Source organism: Ascaphus truei, chromosome 2 (assembly GCF_040206685.1).
Source record: "Ascaphus truei isolate aAscTru1 chromosome 2, aAscTru1.hap1, whole genome shotgun sequence".
NCBI classification, from domain to species: domain Eukaryota; kingdom Metazoa; phylum Chordata; class Amphibia; order Anura; family Ascaphidae; genus Ascaphus; species Ascaphus truei.
In genome coordinates, this window is record NC_134484.1 from 296,334,496 (window position 1) to 296,346,414 (window position 11,919).

General features: G+C 44.4%; 1 protein-coding gene across 9 annotated transcripts in view; it reads left to right on the forward strand.

Moving 5' to 3' along the window:
- The window catches only part of SLC12A7 (solute carrier family 12 member 7), a 623,740-nt gene that overhangs the window by 190,944 nt on the left and 420,877 nt on the right, over positions 1–11,919 (forward strand). For 8 of the 9 annotated variants that reach the window (XM_075586361.1, XM_075586370.1, XM_075586368.1 and 5 more), the window contains one exon: positions 7,916–8,038. In XM_075586361.1, coding sequence (XP_075442476.1) covers positions 7,916–8,038 — 123 coding nt within the window. Of the gene's footprint in view, positions 1–7,915; positions 8,039–11,919 lie in introns of those variants that run through there. The other variant, XM_075586365.1, reaches the window with a different exon arrangement.

Here is an 11,919-nt window from a genome sequence, read left to right on the forward strand (position 1 = left end):
CACTGCGCAATATATATATATATATATATATGTATATATGTGTGTATATATATATATATATGTATATGTATGATCTTGTGGTCAGTTTCGGATGGTGATGGGAGTCTATATATTATATATATATATGTGTGTATATATATATATATGTATATGTATGATCTTGTGGTCAGTTTCGGATGGTGATGGGAGTCTCTGTACCTTCGAGTAGGTATATCCACTCCTCCAACACCATCTTGATAGCCAGGAGTTCCCAATTCCCCACATCGTAATTCTTCTCGGCGGAGGAAATTTTTTTGGGGAAAAAAATGCGCAGGAGTGAAATCTGGATTAAGGGTTTTTTATCTGAGCGAGCACTGCTCCTGCTCCGACATCCGAGGCGTCCACTTTGGAAGTGAAGGGCAATGCCGGATCTGGATGTACCAGTACGGGTGCGGAGATAAAGGCTTTCTTCAGATTTTCAAAAGCTCTGACGCCGTCAGGAGACCACTGTGCTGGGTCAGCTCCCTTTTGAGTTAGGGCCGTAATGGGTGCTACCACCGAAGAGAACCCTTGGATAAACCTGCGGTAGTAGTTTGCGAACCCACGAAATCTCTGTACAGCTTTGAGGGATAATTGCCGTGGCCAATCTATGATGGCTTTAACCTTGGCGGGATCCATAGCAAGACCTGTGTTGGATATGATGTATCCCAAGAAGGTAGTTGAGGTTTGAAACTGGCATTTCTCCAGTTTGGCGTAAAGGTGGTTGGCTCTCATTCTTTGGAGGACTTGCTTTACATGTTCCGAGTGCTCAGATGCATTTTAAGAAAATATTAAGATGTCATCCAGATATACGACCACGTGTTGGTCGAGTAAGTCCCTGAAAATCTCTTTCACAAAATCCTGAAAGACTGAGGGTGCGTTGCAGAGGCCGAAGGGCATCACCAAATATTCATAGTGGCCGTCCTGACTGTTGAAGGCCGTCTTCCATTCATCCCCCTGATAGATTCTTATCAAGTTGCATGCCCCCCCGTAGGTCCAACTTAGTAAGGATAGTGGCCCTTTGAAGTCTCTCGAATAACTCAGAAATCAGGGGCAGAGGGTAGCGTTTTTTAACCGTTATTTTGTTGAGCCCCCGGTAGTCAATGAACAGTCTAAGGGACCCATCCTTATTTACGAAAAATAATCTCGCACCTGCGGGTGAAGAAGATTTTCGGATGCAGCCCAATTGCATATTCTCTTGGATGTACTGTCTCATAGCTCGGGTCTCTGGGAGGGAGTGAGGATAAGAACACCCTGTGGGGGGGAGCCTCGCCAGGCATAAAATCTATAGGACAGTCGTAGGGACAATGAGGTGGTAGTTTCTCGGCCTGCCTTTTGTCGAAGACGTCCGAAAGTCTTTGTAGACCTCAGGCAACTGATCCAGTTACTCGGGTAGTATTTCTGCTAGACTTTTGGGAGAAGTCAGACACCTCCCGTGACACGGAGTACTCCATCGAATCGGCAGGACTCCTGTCCAATCAATTTGAGGGTTGTGTAGCTCGAGCCATGGTAGTCTTAGGATAACGTCCGTGGAGGGTGTGTGAATGGCATCCAGTTGTATGCTCTCGGAATGGCCTCCATCGACATGCAAGGAAAGCGTTCCAGTTTGTAGAATAATCACGGCAGGTTGGAGTGGACGGCCGTCGATTAGCTTTGAAACCCACGGGGCGATACTTATATATCAGGGGTATTTTGGTCCTCTCCGCAAAGCCTTGGTCTATGAATTTGCCCCCTGACCCAGAATCCAGAAAGGCCGGAGTAGCAACTCTGAAGGTATCTCCGCACAGCAACTCCGCACAGCACGACGGTAATGTAGACCCTGGATGAAAGTTTGGGTGGAGAAGTGATGGTTCCCAGTGTTGTCTTCCCGGCACTCACTGGGCAGTGGCATTTCCCGGCTTCACGGGGCAGTTGGCGACTAAATACCCACTGTTACCACAGTATAAACATAATCCGGAGCGGCGTCCACGATGTCGTTCTCCAGTGGACAAACGTGTGAGGCTCAATTGCATGGGTTCGTCTGTGGGGGTAGATGGAAAATCGCCGGCTGGGACACGAATGAGTGGGTACTCCGTTGGTGCCTTCCCCTCTCCATCCTTCTCTCTTGAAGACATTGGTCCATACGTATGCAGAGGGTGACCAGGCTTTCCAATCCAGTGGAATGCTCTAGCGCCGCCAGTTCGTCCTTGAGGTTTTCGGACAGTCCCTGCCAGAACGCCGCCGTCAAGGCCTCGTCATTCCAGCCAGTCTCGGTGGCCACAGAACGATTCCCCTTTGAAATGTTAAGAAGAGTGGAGGCTGTGGTTACCTTATGTTCCGGCATGTCGAAGACTCTTCGCAGTGAATCGGTCAAAATCGGAGGCTCGATCTGGTCGTTGCTCCCAGATAGGTAAGGCCCAGGCCAGAGCATCTTCCGTCAATAGAGAGATTATATAAGCCACTTTAGAACTGTGAAAAGAAATGTACAGGTAAAAGTTCGAAATGAGAATAGAAGATTGATTGAGGAAGCCCTGGCAATCTAGTGGGTCGGCCCCATAACGATTAGGGGTAAGCAAGCGTGGCTCTGAAGTCGGGGTCAGAGGAGCGGTGACAGGAGCTGCAACCACGGGTGTCGCGGTGGTCGTGTTGAGGGCCTTGACCCGGTCTCCTAGGGAGCGTTGGAACCCCTCCATACGCTAATTATTCAGATTAAGACACCCTTCTACCTGTCTAAATATGGTGGTTATCTCCTGTAGTTGTCGACCCACCCCAGCGGGTGCAGGTTTGTATGGCTGAGAATAATGTCACGGATACTCACTACAACCAGGGCTAGACCACGGGGCTGAGGTGGGGATGTGTATAACTGCCGCCCTATAACCACGAGGCCAGGTCCGGATAGCAGAGTCAAGGAGGTATAGCTGGGTCAGGGTAGGAGAGTGTAGGTAGGTCGTGGTACTTTAGGGGGTAAAATGATAAGTGTAAATAAGCGCTAGTGTAAACAATGTTGTACAAAAATGATAGTGCAAACAGAAGAACAAAACCTGTGATACAGTCTATGACGAAGGTAGTCCTTGAGCTGCCTGAGAGGTTGATCTGGGATCTTCCAACCAGATTTGAAGATGCGTGTGGATTAACCTCTTATGGCGCTGAGGGATAGTGGATTGAACAGAGTCTTGTGCAATGTTTTCTTCTTAGGTGAAAACCTCAGAGAGGGAGACAAGAGAAATGCAAAAAACACCACAATAGTGTATTACCCTTTGGACAATATAAGACTTGGTTGTTAAAGTATAAAGAGCATTTAATGATTAAAACAATTGCATCTACAATTGATATAAAAGGTATAATGCAGGGTTTCCCAAACTTTTTTTTTCCGTGGCCCGGTTATTTTTATACTTCTACTTCGTGACCCACTAAAAATGTTATCGCCTATACTGGCCTATAGGTAAAATAAAACAGATAAGAATGTCCATACAGAGAGAACGTGGGGGGGGGCAGAGAGAGACCGGGGGGGGGACAGAGAGAGACCAGGGAGAGGGCAGAGAGAGACCGGGGGGGGGGGCAGAGAGAGACCGGGGTTGGACAGAGAGAGACCAGGGAGAGGGCAGAGAGAGACCAGGGGGGGGGGCAGAGAGAGACCAGGGAGAGGGCAGAGAGAGACCAGGGAGGGGGCAGAGAGAGACCAGGGAGGGGGTAGAGAGAGACCAGGGAGGGGGCAGAGAGAGACCAGGGAGGGGGACAGAGAGAGACCAGGGGGGGGCAGAGAGAGACCAGGGGGGCAGAGAGAGACAGGGATTGGGCAGAGAAAGACCGGGAGGGGGCAGAGAGAGACCGGGAGGGGGCAGAGAGAGACCAGGGAGGGGGCAGAGAGAGACCAGGGAGGGGGCAGAGAGAGACAGGGAGGGGGCAGAGAGAGAGACCAGGGGGTGCAGAGAGAGACCAGGGGTTGGCAGAGAGAGACTAGGGGGGGGGGGGGCAGAGAGAGACGAGGGGGGGGCAGAGAGAGACCAGGGGGGGGGCAGAGAGAGACCAGGGATGGGGCAGAGAGAGTCCAGGGATGGGGCAGAGAGAGACCAGGGAGGGGGCAGAGAGAGACCAGGGAGGGGGCAGAGAGACAGGGAGGGGGCAGAGAGAGACCAGGGAGGGGCAGAGAGAGACCAGGGAGGGGGCAGAAAGAGACCAGGGAGGGGGCAGAAAGAGACCAGGGGGGGGCAGAGAGACAGGGAGGGGGCAGAGAGACAGGGAGGGGGCAGAGAGAGACCAGGGAGGGTCAGAGAGAGACCAGGGAGGGGGCAGAAAGAGACCAGGGAGGGAGCAGAAGGAGACCAGGGGGGGGGGGGGCAGAGAGAGACCAGGGAGGAGGCAGAGAGAGACCAGGGAGGGGGCAGAGAGATACCAGGGTGGGGGCAGAAAGGGACCAGGAATGGGGCAGAGAGAGACCAGGGAGGGGGCAGAGAGAGACCAGGGAGGGGGCAGAGAGAGACCAGAGGGGGGCAGAGAGAGACCAGGGGTTGGCAGAGAGAGACCAGGGGGGGGCAGAGAGAGACCAGGAGGGGGGGGGGCAGAGAGAGAACAAGGAGGGCAAAGAGAGAGAGAGAGACCTGGGGCACCCAGTTCCAGTAGTCCCCGTGCAATAAAATGTCCAAAAGTGCTTGCAGTGCAATTGTTAGTTAATTTTTTTCTGCCTGCTGGGGAGAAGCGGGGGTGGGGGGCTGCTGCTGCACTTACCTTGTAGTCGGAAACACAATGGAGCAGGAGCAGGCAGATTCTCTTCTTCTTCAAGGCTTGCTGGAGTGAAGCTAGGGTTCCACAGCTTGTGCATGCTCTGGGCTTCCATACCCACCCACCTGACCTCCCTCCCCCCTGACCTGGCGCCGTGAAGATGCAGGAAGTGTTAGAGGCAGAGCTACTGCTGATTGCTTCTCTGCATGGGGTCCTGCATAAGTACACAGCTAAGCAGCAGCAGATTTTTAGTTTTGGTTTTTCACGGAGCCTAGCAGAAGTGCGACCGCTCTGCCCTGTGTCCTGTGTCCTAGCCATGCCCCCCGACAAGTTTTTTTTAGGCGACCCGGCATTTTGCTTTCGTGGCCCGGTGCCGGGTCGCGACCCACCATTTGGGAAACGCTGGTATAATGGATTAATAAACAGTAGGTGAACTCCTGTTAAATAAATGAATGATGGCTTCCAAGCGCTTGTGCTGAAAGAAGCCGTGCTGCTCCGCCGATGGTAAAAACTGAAATCCTACTCACCGTCCTTGAGTAGGACATGTGCAGTGGTACGGGGTCTTTTGCCAGGGATAGCCGCTTGCTTGGGGGTGCCGGACGTCCGTTCGTTAAATGCGGGGAGAATTCTTGATATCCTCGTGGTCTCAATATCAGCAAAATGATCTCCAAGCATCTCCTCCGCTGACGTCACCGCCTAGTGTGTACAGCTACGGTGTCCCTGGATAACCACAAACCTTCCTACGCGTTTCGAAACTCCTATTCACGGGTTTGTTATTTGATTTCTTTACCAAGTTGTCCCATCCAAACAAGATGTGTCTCTCCAATTTGACCATTTTCTAACTAGGTCCAATTAAAATGGACCATATGATAGAATGATATCTGAAAATATCAAAAACATCATTATTCTGGCATTAATGAATTGAGTAATAGTCTGAGAATTATATATATAGCAAAATATCAAATTGCTTACAATAGATATATATAAGTGTCAATAAAATTTCTGTATATGAAAAATCTGTTTTATAACTGTGATTGCAATTGTTAAGTAACTATCACTGTAGTATGATCAAGCAATATGTTCTTACAGCCATGGATAGTATGATCCTATCCACACTGACAACTTGATTAATATTAATATATCATCTAGTTATGGTGCATCTTCTCCCCCTGTTTAAGGGTCATAACAAAGTAAGGTCCTGGTGTCTGTAATGTGGCTAGAAACATGCATAACAGTAATTTATATTTTGCTGTGTATAATTTATATTTTGCTGTGTATATTTAGTTTGATTTTTATTGTGTAAGTCATATGCTTTTGTAAAACATTGTTTATAAGTTCTTTGCAGTCACTAACGTTGCAGTCACATTTGTAATTGTCATCAGATAGATTCAAACCCTTCTCTCACTAATAACAGTGTATATGTAAGCAAAGCGCTTGATAAATTGGACTTCTATTAGAACTTTCAATCAATTCGGGTGTTCCCATTATCATAATCCAATTACCCGGGGTATAATAGGAAGCATCAACCCATGTAGCAACATTCCCTGACGAAGAAACCCGTGAATAGGAGTTTCGAAACGCGTAGGAAGGTTTGTGGTCATCCAGGGACACCGTAGCTGTACACACTAGGCGGTGACGTCAGCGGAGGAGACGCTTAGAGATCATTTTGCTGGTATTGAGTCCACGAGGATATCAAGAATTCTCCCCGCATTTAACGAACGGACGTCCGGCACCCCCCAGCAAGCGGCTATCCCTGGCAAAAGACCCCGTACCACTGCACATGTCCTACTCAAGGACGGTGAGTAGGATTTCAGTTTTTACCATCGGCGGAGCAGCACGGCTTCTTTCAGCACAAGCGCTTGGAAGCCATCATTCATTTATTTAACAGGAGTTCACCTACTGTTTATTAATCCATTATACCTTTTATATCAATTGTAGATGCAATTGTTTTAATCATTAAATGCTCTTTATACTTTAACAACCAAGTCTTATATTGTCCAAAGGGTAATACACTATTGTGGTGTTTTTTGCATTTCTCTTGTCTCCCTCTCTGAGGTTTTCACCTAAGAAGAAAACATTGCACAAGACTCTGTTCAATCCACTATCCCTCAGCGCCATAAGAGGTTAATCCACACAGGTCGTGGTACTTGCTGTGGTCCGGGGTTGGAGAGAGAAGAATAGTCGTAGTCCGTTAGACGAGGTCGTGGAGAGGAGAGAGCCGGAATCAAAATACTAGCCGAAGTCCAAGAGTAGAGAAGAGGCAGGTCCACGTACACGCATGGGGTCACAACGGTAAACAGGCAATGTCAGGATACAAGCAAGAACTCAGGCTGCAATGAGCACTGTGCATAAATGAAGGTTTATGCTCAGCAACAGCTAGAGGGCTGGATGGGTATAAGTAGGGAGAAGAGCCAATGGAAGAGAAGCAGAGGGGAATGGTTAGATGGAGGAGGAGAGCTGATAGGAGGACGTTACCTATGGTTCAGGTGTAGCCTAGTTGTGGGTAATCCACGAATTACAGGCAGAGCAGCGTGCCGCGCGTGTTTGAACGGAGTGCCTGTTGCGGTGAAATGTGCGCGCCGCTGGGAGTCCCTGCGTGTCCCCTGATGGTGGGCGTGACGCGCCTGGGAGAGGTAGAGCAGCCGCGACCTGGGTGGTCCTTTTACGCTTTCTGCGTGCGTCTTTGGACTGCTGGCGTGGCACACCAAGGGGGCGTTGCCCAGGCGCAACCCTGACACACATGAGCGGTTCACCCTCATTGGCTGAACTGCTCACGGTTGTCGTGCGGCAAAATAGAAATGTCGCGCGAAAAATCGGCCTCGCTCTGTGGCCGTCCTCATTGAGGTTAGGACTTTTGTTTGCGGCGCGTGTGATGTCGCGCTAAGCATTGATGCGGCCTAATGGACTACATTGATAATTCTAGATAGATTGTAGATGAATTTAAATGAATTCTCATTTTGGCATATTAATAAATAACACATTTGATAAGAGGCTCCAGGGTCCATTGCCTCTTTTTATTTAGAGTATTGGACTTTGTGTGTGTGTGATGTTTTAAAACTTAACATGTTTCAGTTCCACATACTGTAATGTTCCTAATAATAACTCTCCTTGCTGTTTTGTAAATGATGCAGTTTATTTGTACATTTCCTACAAAATAAGTCGATGCTTGAAACTAATTTCATTCTTTTCATATCAACAGGAGGAAATGGATAGTAATCCCATGGTGTCATCGCTATTGAATAAACTTGCAAATTATACAAATTTGCCACAGGGAGTGAAAGAGCATGAAGAAGATGAAGATAGTAAAAGGAAAGAAATTAAGGTAAACCAATACGTGTTATTATTTGTACTTTTATACTAGAATGTGACTTGATAAAGCATTAAAGAAAGGAAGGAGCAGCACCGAAGAAACATTACATGGCCATATCCTCGATGTATTGCAGAGCATAAAATCAAAATAAATTTAGTAGTTTTGAATGTTTATACAGTTGAACTCCTCACAGCTTTGCACAAAATGTAAAATTATATTTGAGTGGCTACAATGCTACTTAATTGCAAACTGAGTACTGTACAGTGTGCTTGTATGGTTTGCCATCTATATTCCTGTTACATATAAGGGTTGTTGAGTCAAAATAGCCTGAAAATCTCTAACTTGCAACCACTGGATAGAATCAAGTCTCAACATACTGTATTATAACTTGATAAATTAGCATTATCATCAAAGATTTGAGTTTAGTTGCTAGCTGCTACAAATAATATGAATATATGGTTTCATTTCGGTTGAAACTTAGAATGTGGAATAATAAATTAATACGTTACAGAGTAGATGAGGTTAAAAAAAGACCTACAGTACGTCCATCAAGTTCAACCTATGCTAAATTTAGACGACAAATACTTTATCCTATATTTGTACTTATAGTGTATTGATCCAGAGAGAGGCAAACAAAAAAACTGTGAAATATCATCCTCTAATGATTTCTCATAAGGAGAAAAATAAATTAGTTCCTGACTTCAATATTGACTCCAATCAGATTACTCCATGGGTTAAAGTTCTTTCTATGCCAAATCTGTTTGACAATTATCCACACATTTCCCCTATTCTATTATTATTTAAAAAATGTATTGTTTTTCTTTGTCCAACAACACTCATTTGTGGCTATATTCACTAACAGATGCAAAATGCTCTGCACATACAATCTCAGAAGGGTTTTCATGGGTTAGCTAATCTAGTTATTGAAATCCCAGTTCATCTTTCCTTTAGAAGTCCTAAAAGACTGATCACTAAATAGGTTAAAAACACATAAGTAGGAATACGTACCTGAATTAATATAGTAATGTAGTGTATAAGGAAATTCTCCCAGTTTTTTTTATGGTTATATGAATTGCGTTTAGACAAAGCTGTTATTGCAAAACCAGTGTATTATAATATTGCTCATTCCCTTGGTTATTACAGCAAGTATTCCATGTTTCACTTGAATGTTATGTGAATTGTTAACTCGGGTTCCCTTATTAAATTAAATCAAAATATGTAGTATATCCCCAGTTTATCTCAGACCTGTCCAAGACTGAAATTATAAATTACACACACAATATTGTATTAGATTACCTGCTTCCCATATTCAAATATATGCATTTTCACACTGTAAATGGATTGGTAAGGCTTCACCACATCTTGTTTAGCAGATAATATATAACGTACTACTGTTCTGACATACAGTATCCAATACATTTGTGTTACCAAGGTTATAGTCAAGGAAAACTGCATTTACTGTGGTTGTCTCAATTTCAGCATTTAAAAAATTATTTTTTTATATATTTGAACTAAATAATTTATTTAGAGGTTTTTTTATCTGAAACTCTGTCATTTAAAGCGTTAGAAATTTAGCCTTTGCCCCAAATACCATTGTTAGCCTTATCGGTGTTTAAAAACGGTTTGATTTTTGGGAAATCCAATTTTCAAGTCTCAAAATCGGATTGAAGTACGTGTTCAAGGTCAGAAAGGCTAGGACTGTGTGGATATAGGCTTGTGTCATCCGCATACATGTCTATTGAAGCTCCCTTACAAGCTGTAGAAAGATCATTGATGAAGACTGGGACGAGTAAGGGCCCCAGAACAAAGCCTTGCGGGACACCACAGGTGATATCTATGGGATTGAAGTTAGTGCCCGAGAGACACATGTTGGGATCTACATGATTGGTAGGAATGAAACCAGTTTAAAGCATGTTTCCCAATTCCAGAGCACTGAAATTGGTTTAGCAAGATCGTATGATCAACAGTATCAAAAGCCTTTGCAAAATCTAGGAGTATTGCACTAGGATGTTGTCCCAGATCCATTCTGGATCTCATTGTAAAGTTTTAGGAGCGTAGTTACTCTGGAGTGTTTAGGGTGAAAGCCAGATTGGGATAGGCTAGGACAATTTGTCCTTGTATAGTAATCGCTTAATTGGGAGTGAATGCATTTTTCCATGACTTTAGATAGTATTGGGAGAAGATAGATTGGCCCTACTTTTTAAGATTGGGACAACTGGTGGTTTTCCAGGTCTTAGGGACATGACCTGCAGACAGAATACAGTTGATATGGGAGGCAAGCGGTCTGGCAATAGCTGGGGCACCAAGGCGTAGGAACTTAGATTGCAGTAGGTCAGGTCCACATTGGCTGCTTTGTTTTTATTTAGGAGCACTCGTGTAATCTCCTCTTCAGATACTGTGACAAATTGAAAATAGTGGGTAGTGTTGGAGAGGGTGGGGTTATAGGGGTAGATTGAGCTTCATATTTGTAGTTTGGTTTGCGTTTTGCTAATGCGCTAGTAACATACCCCACAGAGTATTAATTGAATTAATTTGCAATGTCAGTGGGATTTGTCAGAGTAATATCATCTTTATGTAACTGAAACCGCAATCACCAAAATAAATGTCAGAAAAATGGAAATATATTGCTGGTGCTTAAAGGGTTAATGTATGATATTAACAGTGTTGATCAAAAAAGATTTGATCAGAAAGGTAACCCTCTATATAGCACTCTAAACCTATATAGTATTTAATTATGGACATAAAGGGTTGTCCAACAATTAGTGCTGTCAGAATTACCGTAGAAGTCAAAAATAATAAAATTTTATTACGTCTTAATTGACTTTAAAAACACAGATGCAGTATTAAAAATCCCCATATAAACGTGGCTATAGTGGATATTGATACCAAATAAATATTGGAAATCAAGCTATATTTTGTAATATCCAATCATCCAGACCTATAGGTATGTAGTATAAAAACTGCTGAGACGGCTTAGGTCAGAGTGATACATTCACAAACTATGTTACAACAGGTGCTGTCTTATATATAAGACAGCACCTGTTGTAACATAGTTTGTGACTGTATCACTTATACAGGAGTAGCTGTCTCTGATACAAACCTAAGCCGTCTCAGCAGTTTTTATACTACATACCTATAGGTCTGGATGATTGGATATTGCAAAATATAGCTTGATTTCCAATATTTATTTGGTATCAATATCCACTATAGCCACGTTTATATGGGGATTTTTAATACTGCATCTGTGTTTTTAAAGTCAATTAAGACGTAATAAAATATTATTATTTTTGACTTCTACGGTGATTCTGACAGCACTAATTGTTGGACAACCCTTTATGTCCATAATTAAATACTATATAGGTTTAGAGTGCTATATAGAGGGTTACCTTTCTGATCAAATCTTTTTTGGTCAACACTGTTAATAATATCATCTTTAGTAATTTTACATTGTTGTTGATGGCTAGAATGCTGGAACATATTGTTGATAACCTTCCAGAAATGTGCTGGATTTGATGTATTCTGGTGAAGATTGTCAGAGTGATATTGGTGTTTTGCTTATCTTTGCCATGTGCACATATTCCGCAGGCATCTGTAGATAAAATCCTTGGTAGTGCCAGTTACTTTGTAGCATTTCCACAAGGCATCCCTAAAATGGTAGCGTGATATAAGGTCGGTTGTTGCCCACGGAAGGTGGGCTCCCGTACTCTTCTGCGTAGTAGAGCATAGGTATCAGAGTTGTAAGAACTCTGATTGGAAATAATAGAGCACAGAATTGGAGTCCAGCATAAAGTCGATTCTGTACCACGGGCAACTGGTTAGATCAGCCAGAAACTGTTGTGGGTTAACGTTTCTACTTGTTCTAATGAGTAGAACTTTAGGACTTTATCTGGGTG